Source organism: Hoplias malabaricus, chromosome 5 (assembly GCF_029633855.1).
Source record: "Hoplias malabaricus isolate fHopMal1 chromosome 5, fHopMal1.hap1, whole genome shotgun sequence".
Classification (NCBI taxonomy): domain Eukaryota; kingdom Metazoa; phylum Chordata; class Actinopteri; order Characiformes; family Erythrinidae; genus Hoplias; species Hoplias malabaricus.
Genome location: NC_089804.1, coordinates 4,456,807 through 4,476,727, shown reverse-complemented (window position 1 = coordinate 4,476,727; position 19,921 = coordinate 4,456,807). Strand labels below are relative to the sequence as shown.

The following is a 19,921-nucleotide window of genomic DNA, read 5'->3' as shown; positions in this document are numbered from 1 at the left end:
ATGGCTCTGTGATGACCTCAGCATTAGGTTTGATAATGAACACACACACACACCTGAGGGGGTGGGGCTTTCCTGTGCATTTGCCCTCAAAGTTTCTTATCTGTCAAATGTTTGAATATGGCTTTAATAATTTCCCTATATGATGTTCAGAGGCCATTTATTGCTCATCTGGGCACATCACGGGCTGAGAGTCAGTTTCACCTGAGCTCTAAAGCCACGGAACCAGTCCAGCCGACCCAGTTAGTTTTAATCAGGAGCTGATCGGGAAGATGGTGGAGTATAAGGTTGTCATTGAAACCGGGGAGATGACCAGAGGAGGAACGGTGGACAATGTCTTCATCACTCTGTTTGGACACGAAGGAGAGAGCGAGCGGATGCTTCTCAACCAAGGCCGGGACTTCATGTCCAATCAGCCGGTAAGACTGACCAGAGGGAACCCGACTCAACTCAGTCTCCAGAAGTGAGAAGGGGCCACAGTACGGATGTGTCCATGAGCTTGTGTCAGGGGCTGGTTTTTAAAAAGCTTTTAACATTGATCAGAATTTCCCAGATAATCAGATCCCACTCTTTCTCATCAGGGGCGGAAATGATCTCTCAGACTCTGTCCCAGTTTTCAAACCTTTTCAGAGTGGATCAGGTTAGTCCAGATATCACAGGATATGGATTAACAGACCTGCATTTTTTAGATCTGAGTTTTTAAAACGCCTCTGTGGCCATCTGCTGGACAAATGATATAAGCATGAGTTAGGCATTTTTCTGAACTGATTTTTTGTTTTTAATCAAAGAAAATTATTTGAATATGTTCCAAAGTTTGTAGATATGTTTAAATATAAGGAATCATCGTATGTTACATTCAGCTATAAACGTATCTGTTTTGAAAAAAGGAGAAAAAAAACTATTCTCAAGTTAATCCAACTATAGATTGCTTTAATTTAGTCAGATATCTTTTGAAAAACAGACATATTTCAGACTAGGTTTGAGTGAGGAGAACATAGAGGATAACTTTACAGTCCAATGGTGAAATACTAGGGTCTAATCCCTGCTTTGGTAACAGTGCTGTCGGCTGCTGTGTGAAGAAATCAAAACAAGGTTTGGCTTCCTCTTGAATGTGAAAAATCTCACTCCAGAAAAGTGTCAGCAGACGTGCTCAATATATTGTATTTAAGAAGTAAAAAAAAACTGTACTCAGCTGCTGTGCTTTTATAATAAGAAAATACAAAATATTTTATAATTAAAAACACTTCAAATCAAAGTCATTACATGTTTTCCTTCTGTAAAGTTACTTTTTTTGAAGATACAGAAGGTTATTCAGTCAGTCATTAAAAAATAAGTTATGACACAGAGGAGTTTAAAAAACTCCAGCAGCCTGTGCTGTGTCTGAGCCACTCGTACCAACGCAACACACACACACACACACACACACACACACACGATGTGTATATTTGCAGTGGTGCAATAGCTGCTTTTAAATACCTTGACGGGGTTATTCTTTTCATTCAAAAATTCATGTTGTACCCCAGTATATACAACTAGATCGTGACAGCCACTGAGCATGCTGGGAGCTCCCCTACCAGAGAAAGTCAAACCGCTGTAATAACTGTCTATTCCTGCTCTATAGGTTGATAATATTGACTTATTCTTGCTGTAAATGGAACTGACTCTAAATTCAGAAGAGTGCTAACTGTATGAAAGTAAACAATGATAATGAAAAAAAAAAATCAATAAAAATGAACTAGTTAAATTTGGCCTAGTTTTTTTTCCACTCAAACACACCATTCCACCTTATAACACACAGCCCTTCTGAACGTAACCAAACCAGAGAACAGTGTTTCCCTGGATTCGTAACCATCAAATATCCAAGTTTATTTCCTCCATAAACCATAAAACTATAAAAATACAGAAGCTGATGGGTTTGAACAACTGTCCGATCATTTCCCAGTAGTTTATCAGATGATGACGATTAATATAAAAATATATAGCCTTTGAGAGCAGAGATGACCCGGTCATAATTTAAATAAATATATAGGGAAACATTCATTGGATTTACATTTGAATCCAAGATAAGCAGCTGTCTCTCTCTGTCCTCTGTCTCTCTCTCTCTCTCTCTCTGTTCTCCCTCTCTCTCTCTGCTCTCTCTCTCTCTCTCTCTCTGTCTCTGTTCTCTCTCTCTGTTCTCCCTCTCTCTCTCTGTTCTCTCCCTCTCTCTCTGCTCTCTCTCTCTCTCTCTCTCTCTCTCTCCCTTTCTCCCCCTCTCTGCTCTCTCTCTCTCTCTCTCTCTCTCTCTCTCTCTTTTCCCAGGATAAAGAGTACACAGTGAAGACCGAGGGCCCGTTAGGAAAAATTGCTCTCATTGCTCTGGAGAAGGAGCAGTTCCTCCCCCTCATCGATGATGATTGGTTCTGCTGTAAAGTTGTAGTCAAAACTCCAGACAAGCAGGAAGTACATTTCCCATGTTACCGCTGGATCAAGCAGAGGCAGCTGGTCTATGTGAGAGAGGGCACAGGTAAAACTCCTGGACCAAAGACATAAACAGTATTCTTAATATTTTACTGCACTGTCAGTGTTATTGAGACTTCTTTTTTAAAACCTGTCTCACATAAAGAGAAGGTCAGAGGCCAAATCACCAATCCCCCCACACTCTCACGTCCACCCTGCGGACCCCCGGGGGCTTCACCCTGATGTGCTCCGGAGCGTCCGGCTGCTGCAGCTGACTCAGCTCATAGTCCTGAAGATAAAAGCACAGACCGAGGCAATCACACCACAGACCTCTTTATTTCTTCATAGTGTCCCTCTCATGGACTGTGGACTGTGAATGCACTATGGACCCATATTATTATTCTGTTATAAACACATCGTAAACATATACCCCCTACCCGCTCAGTCGGAGTATCACAACAGCCACGTCATGAAAAGAAGTGGTAGTGAGGGTTCTGAGAATCCATGTGTCTCTCCACTATGAGGGGATCTGAAGAAAATGTCTATGAAACTACTGTAAAACTACGTCCTACTCGTGAGCTGTGTATTCTTGAATATCATTTAGAGGCAGACGTCTGGTTCCATTCACTCCCACTGTGAACAAGTCTGTAGCTTGGTGCATTTCACATTCTCATAGACTTTACCTCTCAGCTAATTACTCACTGTGTGTGTGTGTGTGTGTGTGTGTGTGCATACAGCCATGATCATATCAAAGGAGACGAGTCCTGTGTTAAAGATGTACAGAGAGTTGGAACTGAGGGAGCGCCGAGCGACTTACCAGTGAGTTCCATACAGTGTGTGTGTGTGTGTTTTTTGTAAAATAAACCAAAACTGATCACATTACAGTATAACTGTGCTTATACTGTCTTACCCTGAACAGTGTGTGTGTGTGTGTGTGTGTTTCAGATGGAGAAAAACAGCTGAAGGTCTGCCCCATGCTCTAAATGTTGATGAGGTGAAGGAGTTACCTGCTGATGTTCAATTCACTTTCAACAGAGCACTGCATTTCTTTGTCACATCCAACATGTCGTGAGTTGTGCAAACACACACACACACACAAAGAGAATACACTGTCAGTGGCAGTGCTTATTGGAGTGATACCTGCTTTATGTTCCTGATATTGTTGTGGTATGATTTGTTTCTTTGCTGAAAAATGTCTTTTCTATTTGATTAATATCTAAAAAAGTGCAGCTTATCTGTGTATGAAGGCTGTGCCTGATTCACCAGAAACTCAGAGCTGTTTTTATTTGTTTAAAATCGATAAGGTGTACAGCTTGGAGCAGTGTGTGTGTGTGTGTGTGTGTGTGTGTGTGTGTGTGTGTTTGTGTACAGTCATGCAGAGATGAAGATTAAACTATTGGCAGATTCTAAAAAGGCCTGGGACAGTCTGGATGCCATTGGTCGAACCTTCTCCTTCAACAAGACAGAAATCTCCTGTAAGAAAACAGCCATACACCACACACACACACACACACACACACACACACACACACATAATACTTCTATGATCAAAATGAACAAAATGTGCTCCATAAAGATGAGGGATGTCACACTTTAAAACAGGTTCAGTTCAGGAACCCTACAGCATCCAGGCCACTAGTTGTCAGTGTAATGGATATTCGTTACACAAAGAATCATTTGAGAAAATGACAGACGGCTCCTTTAACCCCTGCTTGTCCAGCGTATGTGCAGGCCCACTGGGAGGGAGACGAGTTTTTCGGCTATCAGCTCCTGAATGGAGCCAATCCCACTGTGGTGCAGCAGTGCAGAAGACTCCCGGACAACTTCCCTGTCACTGACAGCATGGTGCAGGCCTCAATGGAGGGCAGCGCCCTGACCGCTGAGATGATGGCACGTAAACGTCCTTCAACTTTTATTTTTTCCACACTTTAAAGTAAATCACTGTCCACTGATTAGAACAAAGATGATAAGGTTCAAGCTCCAACATCACGATCAGAAGCTAGGCACCAAATGTATTAATAAAAATGCTAACATCAGCTAGCACACCTAAGGGGTTTTTAATATTATGTTAGTGCACACTAAATGTCTTTATGTTGTCCTTGATTAAACTTGATTAAATGTTGCCTTGCAATGCAATGTTTTAGATCTGATTATATGCAAGCATAATTATTTAATATTTCTAATGTTCTAAAACATTTCTGTTGTTATTTTATTTGATCAGAAAGGGAATGTTTTTTTGTGTGACTACATGCTGCTGGATGGAGTGCCGGCTAACATCGTGAACCTGCGTCCACAGTACGTGGGTGCTCCGCTCTGTCTCCTCTATAAAAACAAAGACGACAAGCTAGTTCCTATCGCCATACAGGTACAGTTTGGAAATCTACACTCTCTTATTAAGTGAAAATATCTAAAGTCTACTAAATATGTCTCTTATGTCTCATTAAGAGTAAGACACAACATCACAGAGCCTCCACCACACTTACCAGGGGGCATCAGGTCCTTTTCAGTGTAGTCTTCTTTTTTCTGTTATATGTAAAACAATTAAGACTGTTTTATTAACAATATTTATTAAATCAGATATTACACTACCTGTGTTGTGACTAGTATTGGTGTTTTTTTGGTGTGTGTGTGTGTGACTGTGTGTGTGTCTCCAGTGTCAGCAGCAGGCAGGGGAGCAGAACCCCATCTTTCTTCCCACTGACTCTAAGGACGATTGGCTCCTGGCTAAAGTTTATGTGCGGGCAGCTGACTTCCTGTTACACCAGCTGATTGCTCACCTGCTCCGCACTCACCTGCTCGCCGAAATCTTCACACTGTCCACTCTCCGCAACCTGCCCTCAGTGCACCCTGTTTACAAAGTGCTTAAACACACAACATGTATATTTTCTGTCTGTTTCAGGGATCAACTTGGTTTAAAATAAATGCATAAAAGTGGTAACTCTGAGAGAAAGTAAAGCAGAACTTGACCAAAACCAACCAAGCAAGGAATAAAAAAATAATAATTAGAAAATGGATTAGGAACCTAGTGATGAAATGGGAATTGGATCTTTTTTTTTATCATTGAAAAAAAAAATATTGCATAGCAGTCAAAGCCTTGACCTTGGAGTTCACAGCTTTGTACCCAACTGGTCCGTATCCTTAGAAAGTGTTGTATCATAGCGATTAATTCACTTAACAACAAATAAACAGAGGGAGGCTTGAGTTCAGGTTCTCGCACTGGTTCTTTTACTGATGTTTGTTTTGTAAAACTACAATAACCTAGCATAGAACTATAATTGCCTTGTACAGTACAGAATGCCATAAGGGTCAAAATGCATGAACGATACACAACAGAAAGTATGGGCATCTATCAGCTGATGTGACATATCTGGACAGTTTGCATTCCCCTGTGTTTGGCTCAATACAAAGGTGGAATTGAAGGTGGAATTGGAGATGACTAATAATTATTAAAAAAAGTTTAAGATAAACAAAACAAAACAAAACAAAAAAGAACATAAACCATTACAACAGGGTTTCTCAGAAAATCAGAGAAGCCAAAAGTCCAAGCTACTCGTTCTTTGTCAGATTATGGTTTTCATCTTCATCTGCCCTTTAAAAACGCTTATTTGATTTTCACTGTGTGTTTTAGATCATTTTTGTCATGGACTCATCCGACCAGAAAATATGCTGCTAACCGTTTTGTTGCAAAACATAGTTTTATAGCGTTGTGTAACTGTGACTAACTGTGGTTTTCGGTGTTTTGCTGTTTGGTAGCTGCTGATTCCTCACACACATTACACACTACACATTAACACACTGGCCAGAGAGAGACTCATGGCAACCAATGGTGTTTTAAACCAGGTAGACACACACACACACACACACACACCCCAACTGTTATTCTACATGCTGACGTTAATATAAGAGCTCTTTTCCATTGCAGCCAAAATGTAAACTTTACTACTTCCCTCTCTGTCTTCCTCTGTTACCCATCTCTCCTCTCCCTCTCAGTACAGTCCTGTGAGTATGGAGGGCATAGAGATGTTGCTGAGGAAAGCTCTGTTGTCCCTACATTACACCACCCTCTGTCTGCCGGAGGACATCGAAGCAAGAGGCTTGAAGGACATACCAAACTTCTACTACAGAGATGATGGCCTAGCAATCTGGGATATACTTCACAAGTACATTACTCTAAAGTCATGTGAAGACTAGACTGGACCTCTCTTAGACTCACCTGAGGGCGTGGTGTAATGAGTTGTTATAAAAAAGCCCCAAATCCCTAAACCTAACCCTAGAGTGCATTACCTCCTAATATCCGTAGATGTGATTTTACATATATGAATTAATTGTGTTGACTGACACTTTTATGTGATTAAAAATAAATTAATACACATCCTATAAAAACTATGATGTGCCAGATATTTATCACAGTCTAGTGCTGCCAAATTATACTTATTGATTCACAAAACATATAAATATAACAATATAGTTTCATTGCTGAGTCCTGTTCCGGGTGACTGTCTGTGAGGAGTGTGGTGTGTTCTCACTGTGTCTGTGTGGGTTTCCTCCGGGAGACTGTCTGTGAGTAGTGTGGTGTGTTCTCTCTGTGTCTGCGTGGGTTTCCTCCAGGTAACTGTCTGTGAGGAGTGTGGTGTGTTCTCCCTGTGTCTGTGTGGCTTTCCTCCGGGTGACTGTCTGTGAGGAGTGTGGTGTGTTCTCCCTGTGTCTGCGTGGGTTTCCTCCAGGGGATTGATGACTCAAATGTCTCCTTAGGTGTGAGTGTGTGAATAAATACAAGAGGGTGTGTTGCCCTGTGAAGGACTGGCTCCCCCTCCAGGGTGTGTGCCTGCCTTGCCCCCACCATGACCCTTAACCGGATAAGCGCTTACAAACAAGGAATATATGAATGAATTTTCACTGCCTGTTTTAATTGGTTCTAATCATCCTAATACATTCATTTTTCTTCCTTTCTTTTGTTTTCTTTTGTACTCTTTTCCTTTCTCCCCCTATTTTTCCCCGTCTCTCTGGGAGGTATGTGGGTGGTGTAGTAAAGTTTTATTACTCATCAGATATCGAAGTTACTGTGGACACAGAGCTTCAGAACTGGATCACAGAAATCTTCATTCATGGCTTTCTGGGGAATGAGGATTCCAGTGAGTGGTGTGTGTGTGTGTGTGTAAAAGAAGAAAAAGCTGATATAAAGAAATAAGTAAATACTGAAATAATGTATAATGAGAACACAGAAAAACAAATAATGTAATGTACAAAAACATTAAGAATTCCTTTCTCTTATTTTCAGAAATTCCCAAAGCTTTTACTTCTGTGAATGAGCTGGTCAAGTTTATCACCATGGCCATATTCACTGTGACAGCCCAGCACTCTGCAGTCAACAGTGGACAGGTGAAACACTTACTCACCTAATACTAACATCGTCCCTTACCCTTAAACTTGTGTTTACTTATAAATACTTAAAATACTTATAAATAAAATGATTTTGGTCTGGTATGCACAATATATACCTGACACACACACACACACACACACACACACACACACAAAGGTGATACTGTTGTATACAGAAGTTTGGGCATGTCTGGCCCATATTTCATCTCTCTCTCTCTCTCTCTCTCTCTCTCTCTCTCTCTCTCTCTAGTTTGATTTTGGAGGCTGGTTGCCAAACAGTCCTGTGTCTCTGCAGAGTCCTCCTCGAAGGGTCAAAGGTCAGGCCACTGCGAGCTCTCTGCTGCAGACTTTGCCAGATGTAAACGTGTCCGTGCGAGGAATGGCCTGCACTTGGATCCTGTCCAGGAAATCTGAGGACTTTGTGAGTCGACATCTGTGGCGTCCAGTTTTAATCATATTCTGACCGTAACATTGAGGAAGAACGTTTACTGTAGTTACCCAAGCAGGGAATCAAACCCTAGTCTCATGTGTAGATGATGTATACATACAGCATGTCACTCTCTGTGAATGGGGTGGGATCAGCTTAAAAAGCTAATGCTGCAAAGAGTAAAGCCGTTAATTTCAGCTGTGTGTTTTCCGAATAATTAGACAAAGCTAGGGGAGATTTCTATTTGTTTTCCTCCCCCAGGTTTCTCTGGGCCACCACATGGAGAAGTACTTCACCGAACCTGAAGTTGAGGCTCTGGGAAACACACTGAAAGAAGAGCTGAAGGAACTGAGTGAGAAAATAAAGAAGAGAAACGAGGGAAAAGATCTTCCATACAGTTACCTGGACCCAGACGAGATTGAGAACAGCGTTGCCATCTGAACATCGACTGCTAACCTTCAGAGTGTGACTCTAAAATGTTGTTAGCTGGTCAAAGTGTGTGTGGTGTTTTTGTGAGTTAATTATCTGTAGTGTAGTGTGTGGTGTATAGGAAGGCATGTGTTCCAATTTGAAGGTGCTGCCTTGTTGTTTATTGCCTTCAAAGCTAGCTTTCTCATTAGGTAGCATTAATATTCAGGGTATTAGTAAATAAACAGTTAAACCTTCTTTTTAAACCATCTTAGAAATTAATTAAATAAATGCATTGTATTTTACACATTTGTAAGTGCTTACGACTGATACATTTCTGACTGATTACTTTTAAATAAATAATGGTTAATTATTTGTTTAAAGTTAATTAAAAGCTTGAAAAATTGTAATTGACTGTTAAGAAGCCAACCTTAAAATAAAGTGTTGCCCCAGTTTATGCTCCATAGCGCAGGTCCCACCTCATGGTGGCAGCCATGATTAAGCAGATTTAGAACAGAATCAACGTTATTTGAAGTTCATTTAAAATGTCTTCATGAAGACTCCTGGATCTTCACAAAGTGATATGAAATGATAGCGAAAACTCTGCAGGTTTAGGATTTCACACACAGCTTGAATGTCATTGATTTAAATGATTCAAAGTTCGTGAGGTCATTCTGAAGGATGTTTGTGAAAATAAACACACAAAAACTACTTTCATGGTCTTTTATTATTATTCATTCATTCATTGTCTGTAACCCTTATCCAGTTCAGGGCAGTGGTGGGTCTGGAGCCTACCGAGAATAACTGGGCGCAAGGCAGGAACACACCCTGGAGGGGACACCAATCCTTCACAGAGCGACACACACTTCACACCTATGGACACTTTTCAGTCACCAACACACACGGACACAGAGAGAACACACCAAACTCCTCACAGACAGTCACCTGGAGGAAAACCGCGCAGACACAGGGAGAACACACCACACTCCTCACAGACAATCACCCGGAGGAAACCCATGCAGACACAGGGAGAACACACCAAACTCCTCACAGACAATCACCCAGAGGAATCCCACGCAGACACAGGGAGAACACACCAAACACCTCACAGACAGTCACCCAGAGGAAACCCACGCAGACACAGAGAGAACACACCACACTCCTCACAGACAGTCACCCGGAGAAACCCACACAGACACAGGGAGAACACACCACACTCCTCACAGACCGTCACACGGAGGAAACCCACACAGACACAGGGAGAACACACCACACTCCTCACAGGCAGTCACAAGGAGGAAACCCACACAGACACAGGGAGAACACACCACACTCCTCACAGACAGTCACCCAGAGGAAAGCCATGCAGACACAGGGAAAACACACCACACTACTCACAGACAATCACTCAGAACGGGGCTTGAACCCACAACCTCCAGTTCCCTGGAGCTGTGTGACGGCAACACTTCCTGCTGCGCCACCGTGCCGCCTATTATTATTTATTATTATTATTATTATTATTATTATTATTGGTAATTTTTGGTAATTATTGGTATTTAAATATTTTCTTTGTGTAATACATCCCATCAGATACTGTCCTTTCTTGCAAGTGGTATTACATGCTATGAAACCACTCACTGAACATGTACGGAAACCACATCCTGTCCTTCATTTTCATTTCTCAACGTTTCTTATATCCTTTTTCCAGCAGCGCCAGTAAATCACTGTCTCATTATTTGGGCTAGTTTGCTCTTGCTTTTGTAATTTGATCCCGTTGACGATAGCACAGCATTATGAGACTGATTTATGGTCCACTCACAACATCTAGTTCTCTTTGTTATAAATAATTGCCCGAAAAGTCATGTAACTACAACCATTAACAGGTGAGTCAGAACACATTCAATGAATGAGTTGATCTAATATATCAGTGACGTTTGTCTGCTGCAGTTTGATGCTCAGTCATTAGAAAGTCCAAGTTAAAAGACTGTGGTCTTTCCCCCTAAATGTACTTCTTTATAGCCTCTATTTCCATTGTAATCTGGTCTCATTGTAGCTCTATCCGGCCCATACTGGCCTGAGCCTAGAATGGAAAATAACATGGTTGGGAAATGTACACAATATTTGACTGAAATCTTTTGAGAGATTGAGAAACATATGACGAGGTTATTAAAATGGCACATCCAGAGTGGAAGGAAACTCCACTTACTCATGACTGGTCACTAAGAAATATCCTAGAGTTTCACTTCACTGTTTTAGAGAGAACTGAATCTGCCAGTGCACCAGACAACAGTAAAACCACTAGCAGACAAATATGCTTACAGTTAGTGCTTTGTGAAGAAACTCACTTGTTCTTCTACAAAAACACTTGTAAAGGTAAGAAATATATAAATGTATATATCTTATACAAGCTTGAGATGCATTTGTTTTTCAGTCTTAATTTGTTGTGTGGTAATGTTTATTTGCACGTATTAAATTAATAAAATATTAACATATTCCAAAAATTATACTGGCATCAAATGTAGTCAATCGATCGATATGTCATCTACATTTATTTTTACTGCTTTAGCTTAGCACTGGAGCTATGTTTCTAATGTTTCTAGACCACAAGCAGATTTTTAATGTGGTTTAGGACACAGTGTGAAACATAGACCTTTCCAAATGCATCTGAACTCTGTCAGTTTAGGATGTGTTCACACTTGGCTAAGTCATAATGTACTGTGACAGACCTTTGGCATGCAGAGTGTGAGTACACCCTTAGAAATTTTTCACAGCTATTCATGCTGTGTTCTAAGCTGCACAGACTTATTGAAGAATTGAAATTGGATAGGATAGGGAGAAGGTTTGAAGATTTTTATGAGGATTTTTACCACTGACTTCTAGTGAATATTAACACCATTAGTCTCAAAGCTACAGTAACGCAGGACAGAAAAGCAATACTGGGACAACAAGCTGGTTTTGGTCAATCAAACTGATCAACTGCATCTGGATAAAGGTGTAAATTTCATTGGTTTTACCAGAATATCCCTAGGAAAGTAATATTAATGGTTTCCTTTACAAATTCTAAATCTATCTATCTATCTATCTATCTATCTATCTATCTATCTATCTATCTGTCTGTCTGTCTGTCTATCTATCTATCTGTTTCTTTCTTTCCAGTCAGCCAGCCAGAATTTGTCACTTTTTAATTAACTATTTATGACCTTTTTGTTGGGCTTTTGTGCACTGGATTACAGACTGCCTTTTACAAATCCAACATGAGTCACTCAGAAGTAGAAGACACAGAGAATTCATTAAGGTAAAATTCTTTCTATTAAGATTTGTCTTTGAGAAATTACCTGTTAGCACTCTCTGTATAAATAGATTTTAGTTTCCCTGTAGTATGTAGAATTATGTATCATTATATGTAAAATAGGTTTTTATAACATGTAAAGTGCTTTCAGCAATTGAACTATGCCCTTAAGATTTAATCTGTTTTACAAGTGTGTACTTTGTGACATGAAACATAGTATAAACATACATAGTAATCTGACTCAAGAAAGCAATACAAGTGTGTGGGGTATCATTATTTGTCAATCATTTACTTGCTATTTACAACCAGCTGCATATCCCTGAAGAGCAACACATCAAAGGAACTTCCAATAGACTTCGAAGATGGAGACATTTCTGCTGAGTTCTGGTAGGAAGTTGTTTACAGCGCTGTACAAAAGTAGAGTATTTCAGTCACATTTTGTATTCTGGCCTCTTAATCTTACTGTTGGTATTATCTTAGTCAAATTCAGAATCAGAAAACAGACAGATCAGAGCATAGTTGTTTGTTAGTGAAAAGTGATGCATCCATGAGCACACACACCAACTTCACAGAATAAGACATTTCTACTGATTTAAGGTAATGAATACTTATAGAAAGAAAAAAAGTGTAAAGTCAATTTCAAACACACACACACTATTAAGTGAATTGCTGAAGTCTGAGTCTATATATATATATATACATATATATATATATATATATATATATATATATATATATATATATATACATATATATACAGATTATATTATTTAGTTTTGTCCAAAATCACACACCAAATTCTCTCATTTAATTTTGAGTTAACCGCCCAATATTTTGCAAGTTTATATGATTTTAACAGATTTTACATCACGTTATTAAAAGTCTACAGGGTTAATAGGCACATATCAATGTTTATAAATATATCATTAAATAGCTTGGAATTCTGTGATGTTTTCTTTCATTTTTTGCCCGCAGTGTTCAAGACGAGGCAGAAAAGAATTCATACGGTAAACATCTGGAGTCAGTTTTCAAGGTACAGTAATGCTTCCTTATAAATAAACATCTGGAAAATGTGCCTAGTTGTACAAATTATTATTGGTTGACTGTTTAAAGGATCCTAACCTTGTATAATAAGTCATGATTTTACATGTTTGATGTTAGGTTTTGAATAGTTCTGCCCACAAACTAACACAAACTCCTGTAAGATAATGCCACAGCTGGACTTGACTTACCTTTCCAACTGTGATTTACTTCAGGAACTGGAACACAAGATCGTGTCTTTGGTGAAGACTGAACTGAAAAGGTTTAAGAAGCTGCTGGGCTCAGATTACTCAGAAAACTGTGATAAAAGTGAGGAAGACGTGGACGACCTGAGCTGTGCTAGACAAGGGGCACTGAAGATCACACTGCACTTTCTTAAGCAGATGGAACAGACAGACCTTGCCAGTACTCTACTGACCAGTAAGGACCCTACATGGTGTAATTATAATGCTGCATTCACATTACAAAAATAATCCAGATGTTTTGTTGTTTTAGCATTTTCTGACATGAGAGAATAAGAAGCCGGCTGAGAAAGCCCTTCTCTGGTGCCTTTAATTTTTACCATCACCATGGCAATACATCCATCTTGTACAGCTCTGTGGTATGAAGAACAACATTTTTAAATGCAACATTAAACTGCTATGTAGATGAATATTTTATATCTTTTCAAATCTTTTTTGATAGAGCACCCACTTTATTTACATTTACATTTGCAGAATTTAGCAGACGCTCTTACCCAGAGCTACTCATAAAAGTGCTTAGTGTTCAAACAAAATGTTTATCCTTGCTAGTACAAATAGGTTTGTGTCCAATCTCCCCTTGAGCGTACAAAGCGTAGTAACAAAGCGGACAAAGCGTAGTAAGTGCATCTAGTCAGTGCTAGTCACAGCATCTAGTCAGTGCTATATCTAGCAAGAAGTGCAGTATAAGTGCAATACAGTCGGTTATGGTGCACACTTAGATTAGTGCTCACTTAAGTGGGTTATAAAGGGATGGGTCTTCAGTCCACATTTGAAGATGGCAAGAGAGTCTGCCATTCACAAAGCCAGTGGAATATACATTATGTATATACAACCAATTTACAAATGCTAAAACATGCTACTCACATTTTTATTTGCTCTTGTCTTCCTCTGTTTGTCAGGACTGGCTCCTGTGTGCTACAAAAAAATCAAACTAAAGCTGATGAAAATGTTTCAAGCAATTAATGAAGGAACCTCTGAACAGAATAATTTGACATTCCTGAATGAAGTCTACACAGAGCTGTACATCACAGAAGGTGAGAGTGGAGAGATCAATAATGAACATGAGGTCAGACAGATTGATATAGCTTCTAGGAGATTTGCGACAGAGGAGATGTCCATCAATTGCAAGGACATCTTTAAACCCTTACCTGGACAAGGCGCAGCTGTCAGAACAGTGCTGACTAAAGGAGTTGCTGGAATTGGAAAAACTGTGTCTGTGCAGAAGTTCACTCTGGACTGGGCAGAAGGAAAAGCAAATCAGGATGTCCATTGTATATTTCCCCTTCCTTTTAGGGAGCTGAACTTGATGAAGGATAAAAAGCTCAGTCTAAAGGCTCTTCTTCAGTGCTTTTTCATGGATACTAAAAATATTAGATTAAGCCACAGCAAATATTGTAAAGTCATGTTCATCTTTGATGGTCTTGATGAATGTAGACTTCCTCTGGATTTTCCAAACAATGAGAACTTGTCAGATGTAACAGAGGAGGCTTCAGTGGATGCCTTGCTGACAAACCTCATCAAGGGCAATTTGCTTCCCTCTGCTCTTGTCTGGATCACCTCTCGACCAGCAGCATGTGGTCAGATCCCTCCCGAGTGTGTTGACCGGGTAACAGAGGTGCGAGGGTTCAATGACCCTCAGAAAGAGAAATACTTCAGGAAGAGGATCAGTGATCAGAGCCTAGCTGACAGTATCATCACACACATAAAGTCTTCAAGAAGTCTCTACATTATGTGCCATATACCAGTCTTTTGTAGCCTTGCTTCCACTGTTCTAGAGAGAATTTTCAGGCAGAATCAAGAAGCAAATGTAGAGATTCCAAAGAACCTGACTCAATTGTTCTCACATTTCTTGATCTTCCAGACCAGACGGAGGAGTATAAAGTACTACAGTAAACGTGAAGATACGTCTCACCAAATTAAAAATCACATCATGGCCCTGGGAAAATTGGCTTTTCAACAACTGGAAAATGGCAACCTGGTCTTCTATGAGGAAGATCTCATGTCATATAATATTGACATCAGAGAAATGTCAGTGTACTCAGGATTATGCACACAGATCTTCCGAGAGGAGCCTGGTTTACACCTTGGGAAGATATTCAGCTTTGTGCATCTAAGTGTTCAGGAGTTTCTTGCCGCTTTATATGTGTTTGTTTCATTTATCAACAAGGATGCTCAAGAAATGCAAGCCATTGAGCACGCTGGACTCTTGAATAAGGTGCCCCTGACTGAGTTCCTTAAGAGTGCAGTGGACAAGGCCTTACAGAGCAAGAATGGACATCTGGACCTATTCCTGCGCTTCCTTCTGGGTGTTTCATTGGAATCCAATCAGGCTCTCTTAAAAAACTTTCTCCCACAGAAAGGGAACAACTCTCATAAAGAGGAGACTGTCAGACATATCAAGAAAAAACTGAAGACGAACCTGTCTTCAGAAAATTCAGTCAATCTGTTCCACTGTCTGAATGAACTGAACGACCATTCTCTGGTGCAGGAAGTGCAAGCATATCTGAGTGGTAGTGAGGACAGTTGCCTCCAAGGAGCCAAGCTGTCTGCGGCTCATTGGTCAGCTCTAGTATATGTGCTGCTGAACTCTAAAGATGAGGTGGAGAAGTTTAAACTTAATAAATATGAACCATCAGAGAAATGTCTTCAGAACTTATTGCCTGTGGTCCAAGTATGTAGGAAAGCAAAGTGAGTATTTTCTTGACTTGTTACCTTATTTGAGTAAATATGAGATTTTTAAAGCTATTTATCTGATACTCTTTGTGTGTATGTGTTGGTTTAACTTTCTGCAAATCTCTCCTTGTAGAGTCCGTATTATTTGAGGTTATCATCCAACACCTAGTTTTAGCGGTTAATAATAATAATAATAAAAATAATTTTAAAAATTCGTGCAAATCAAAGAGAATCTAAACAAAACATTTTCTTCAAACTTACTCTCACCTAATCCTTTATAGAAAAAAAGTTCTTTTTTTTAATAATAAATACTAATAAATTCACAATTAAAGAAGGCTATTACATATAATGTTCTATTTTGTGTGTTGTTTCTGATGTCATCATTCTGAGATCATGTTTTCTTTCTCAGGCTAAACAACTGTAATCTTACTGAGAAAAGCTGCGCAGCTCTAGCCTCAGTTCTCAGCTCAAGCACCTCAAATTTACGAGAACTGAATCTTAGCAACAATGACCTGCAGGATTCAGGAGTTAAGCTGCTCTCTGATGGATTGCAGAATCCTCACTGTAAACTGGAAGTCCTGAGGTAAGCTTATCACATATACAATGTCAGTATTTTTTCAGGAGATTCTCTAGTGTCAAAATAAATCATTGAACTTTAAACGTGTAAAAACAGCCAAATGTATAACTTACATCATAGGAAATAGGTTTGGAAAATGTGTTCAGTGCTTTATGCAGTATCACATTTATATCAGAGTTTGGTGGGTTAAACTAGACTCATTCCAAGTTAACACAAACTGGTACTGCTCAGTACTAAAAGAATGGAATATGAAAAATTGGACAGAGACAACCAATTATTTACATACCTATTGTTCATTGTTACATTTAATGTTGAGATTTAATATCACTGAAATTGGCTCCATATAAATGTTTACATGCTTTTTCCAAATATGGACATTCTGCAAGTACTTGGATATGCAGGAAAATAATTATATATATTTCTTGGTTTAAATACAGTTCAAATGAATGCCTGTTGTTCTGGTACATTTCCTTTACCAGCCTGAATTGTTGTAATCTCACTAAAGAAAGTTGTGCAGTTTTGGCCTCAACACTCAGCTCAAATACATCAAGGCTGAAAGAGTTGGACCTGAGTTATAATACACTGGATTCAGGAGTAAAACTGCTCTCAATTGGACTGGAAAATCCAAACTGTAAACTTGAAAAACTGAGGTGAGACTGGTTCTTTATTAGCAAAAATTTGTCAGCCAGACTGGATCACAGTGTTTATAACAATAATCTTTCTCTTGCTGTCTCTTTCTGTTTGTTTTCCTGCAGTCTCTACCACTGTAATATTGGTGAGGAAGATTGTGCTGCTTTATTTTCAGCACTAAAATCACACCCCTCCCACCTCCGAGAGTTGAACATGGGCCTGAATAGACCTCGAGACTCAGGGGTGGAACAACTTGCTGCTCTGCTGAAGAATGAAAACTGCAAACTGGAGAAACTAAAGTGAGGGACTCCTACACAATACAAACATTAAAATCTGTAAACTTTTGAGAGTTATGGATGTTATTTTGAAAGGTAGAAAAAATCTCTCTGTGTACTCTAACCACAGGCTGTTTAACTGTGAGATTGGAGAGGAAGGCTGTGCTATATTGGCTTCAGCTCTGAACTCAAACCCATCACATCTAACAGAACTTGATCTGACATGGAACAAGATCGGAGATTCAGGAATCAAGCTACTCATTGATCTAAAGATGAATTCACATTGCAGGCTGGAGAAACTACAGTGAGTTATAGATGGATTCGAAAATGATGATGATGCAGAAAAACCTGAATCATATTCAGCTGTTTGTCTGTTTTGCACTAGTCATTATTTGATTTTATTAACATTAATATTAATTCTGTCTGATTGTGTGTTTACAGCCTCTATCCATAATGTACCCGAACTGGTGAAAATCTTGGACATGAAGAGTCCTGAAAAAATTAGCAAGCACTGCATTAAAAATGTTAGTAAACAGATAAACTCATTCAGACACTTTACCAAATACAGTTTTTTATTTGCTATTTCACAATGGACACGGTTACCATGCAATTTCTCTCCATGCTTCATTTATTCATTACTGCATAAGTTGTTACAACTTGTAGGTCTTTATTCTGTTTACAAATATAATAAACTGCATGTAAATAACATTTATAATAAACTATTTGCTCTTAATAGATTGAAACAAAATTAATATTGTTTCTATAACTCAAAATGTAGCTTTTAACTGAATGTTCTCTACTTAGAAGCATGTGGCAAGTGTCAAGATAAGACAATTTTGGTTATGTTTGTGCTTCATTCATATAGCAGTGCACTGTGTAAAATGGAGGCTTTAGTAAAGAAGAAAGCAAGGTAAAATGTAAAGTAGCATTAAACATAGTAGTTGGATATTTAGAGTGATTTTAATTATTAAAAGGAGGAAAATGTAGTGTTAGGAGTCTTGTACTGTAATTGGTGTATTGTGGTGAGCTTACCAGTATGAAGAACTGAACACTGAGCTGAAGACTGTAAAATGTGTTACTCACTATAATTCCAACTGTTACAACAGGTGTTACCCACAGTTTTTTCTCCAACCACTACATTGTCTGTGAGTCGTTATCCATGTATCATAATTGTACATATCAATGGATCATTTATTTCTAAAAATATTTACACAGCATAAGTATACACTGTGTGTTTACACTAAGGAAAACAGTTTCTTATTGGGTTATCTTTTCAGGTGTGGCTTCTATTTTTTGGCTTTGTCATAAATATTATTAAAAAGATGTCTGCATTTGCTGATAATGACAAAACAAGTGGTGTGTTACTTTAAACAAGAATGCACCACAGGATTGTCCTAATGTCAAGTGAGTGCAGAGGTTTTCAGAACTATTATTTTATAAAACATGTTAAGGTTAACAGGTTTATTAACTTTTGGAAATGATGACATGTATGGAATGTTTCTTCAAATAATCTTTTCCACCTATAATTTTGCATGAAGTTATTTTTTCTTGTCTGTGTTGCAAATCATGGAAGAAGGAAAATTAAAGTATTTACACAAAATATTTGGTATTTTGTCTTGGCTCGTGATGGAAATTTCTGATTTAATATTGAAGTAATGTTTGATTCTATGACCAGAGTGACATACAATTATATAATGTAGTGCTGGGTTTGGGGTCTTGCCCAAGGACTATTTTACTGGTATTGCAGTGTTTTGTAATATGAGTATTGAATCAGTTCTTTTCTCTGTATAGAAAGCAGTAGCATTATCCTATACACTACATACTACATACAACTATGTGTTTGGTTACTGTTAATATAGCTTGGACAATTAAATATTTTTGCATATTCAGTTCCTCCTAAATACAACAGTGCCTTTTATTGAATTGCATGTTTCTGTGTCAGTCAGAGACTCAGTTGGCATTTATTTATATATTACTAACTCAGGTATGGGCGGCACGGTGGTGCAGCAGGTAGTGGCGGAGTCACACAGCTCCAGGGGCCTGAAGGTTGTGGGTTCGGTTCCCGCTCTGGGTGACTGTCTGTGAGGAGTTTGGTATGTTCTCCCCATGTCCATGTGCTCCGGTTTCCTCCCACAGTCCAAAAACACATGTTGGTAGGTGGATTGGCGACTTAAAAGTGCCCGTAGGTGTGAGTGAATGTGTGTGTGTGTCTGTGTTGCCCTGTGAAGGACTGGCGCCCCCTCCAAGGTGTATTCCCGCCTTGCGTCCAATGATTCCAGGTAGGCTCTGAACCCACTGCGACCCTGAACTGGATAAGCGGTTACAGATAATGAATGAATGAATGAATGAATAACTCAGGTATACATATTTAAGATCATAAACATGAAAACTACTGACAATGATACTGACATTGTCAGTGTATAATTGACAACTATTCGGAAAATGGCTAGAATACATTTCAAATGATAAAAATATTTTCAACTGGAGTGTAGTTAATCTTAATGCATAAATGTGCAGATAAAGTAACACCTCCAACATCGG

General features: G+C 39.1%; 2 protein-coding genes across 3 annotated transcripts; both read left to right on the top strand.

Annotated features, from left to right (window-relative positions):
- The first annotated feature begins 11 nt into the window (after positions 1–11).
- LOC136697671 (polyunsaturated fatty acid lipoxygenase ALOX15B-like) lies at positions 12–9,346 on the top strand. The gene is made up of 14 exons (XM_066672882.1): positions 12–416; positions 2,299–2,503; positions 3,174–3,255; positions 3,382–3,504; positions 3,808–3,911; positions 4,157–4,326; positions 4,658–4,801; positions 5,091–5,294; positions 6,190–6,276; positions 6,427–6,596; positions 7,447–7,568; positions 7,715–7,815; positions 8,069–8,239; positions 8,507–9,346. Exons 1-14 carry the CDS (start codon positions 270–272, stop codon positions 8,684–8,686), a joined length of 2,010 nt encoding a protein of 669 aa, XP_066528979.1. The 5' UTR covers positions 12–269; the 3' UTR covers positions 8,687–9,346.
- Positions 9,347–11,883: 2,537 nt separating this feature from the next.
- On the top strand, positions 11,884–19,491 carry LOC136697599 (NLR family CARD domain-containing protein 3-like). 2 transcript variants are annotated; one of them, XM_066672811.1, is made up of 9 exons: positions 11,884–12,359; positions 12,918–12,975; positions 13,199–13,403; positions 14,125–15,913; positions 16,308–16,481; positions 16,955–17,125; positions 17,231–17,404; positions 17,511–17,684; positions 17,822–19,491. In XM_066672811.1, exons 3-9 carry the CDS (start codon positions 13,367–13,369, stop codon positions 17,832–17,834), a joined length of 2,532 nt encoding a protein of 843 aa, XP_066528908.1. In that variant the 5' UTR covers positions 11,884–12,359; positions 12,918–12,975; positions 13,199–13,366; the 3' UTR covers positions 17,835–19,491. The 2 variants fall into 2 exon arrangements, 1 of the variants encoding a protein (XP_066528908.1); XR_010802727.1 differs by lacking the exons at positions 17,511–17,684; positions 17,822–19,491 and having other exon boundaries at positions 16,981–17,125; positions 17,231–17,352.
- The last annotated feature ends 430 nt before the right edge of the window (positions 19,492–19,921 follow it).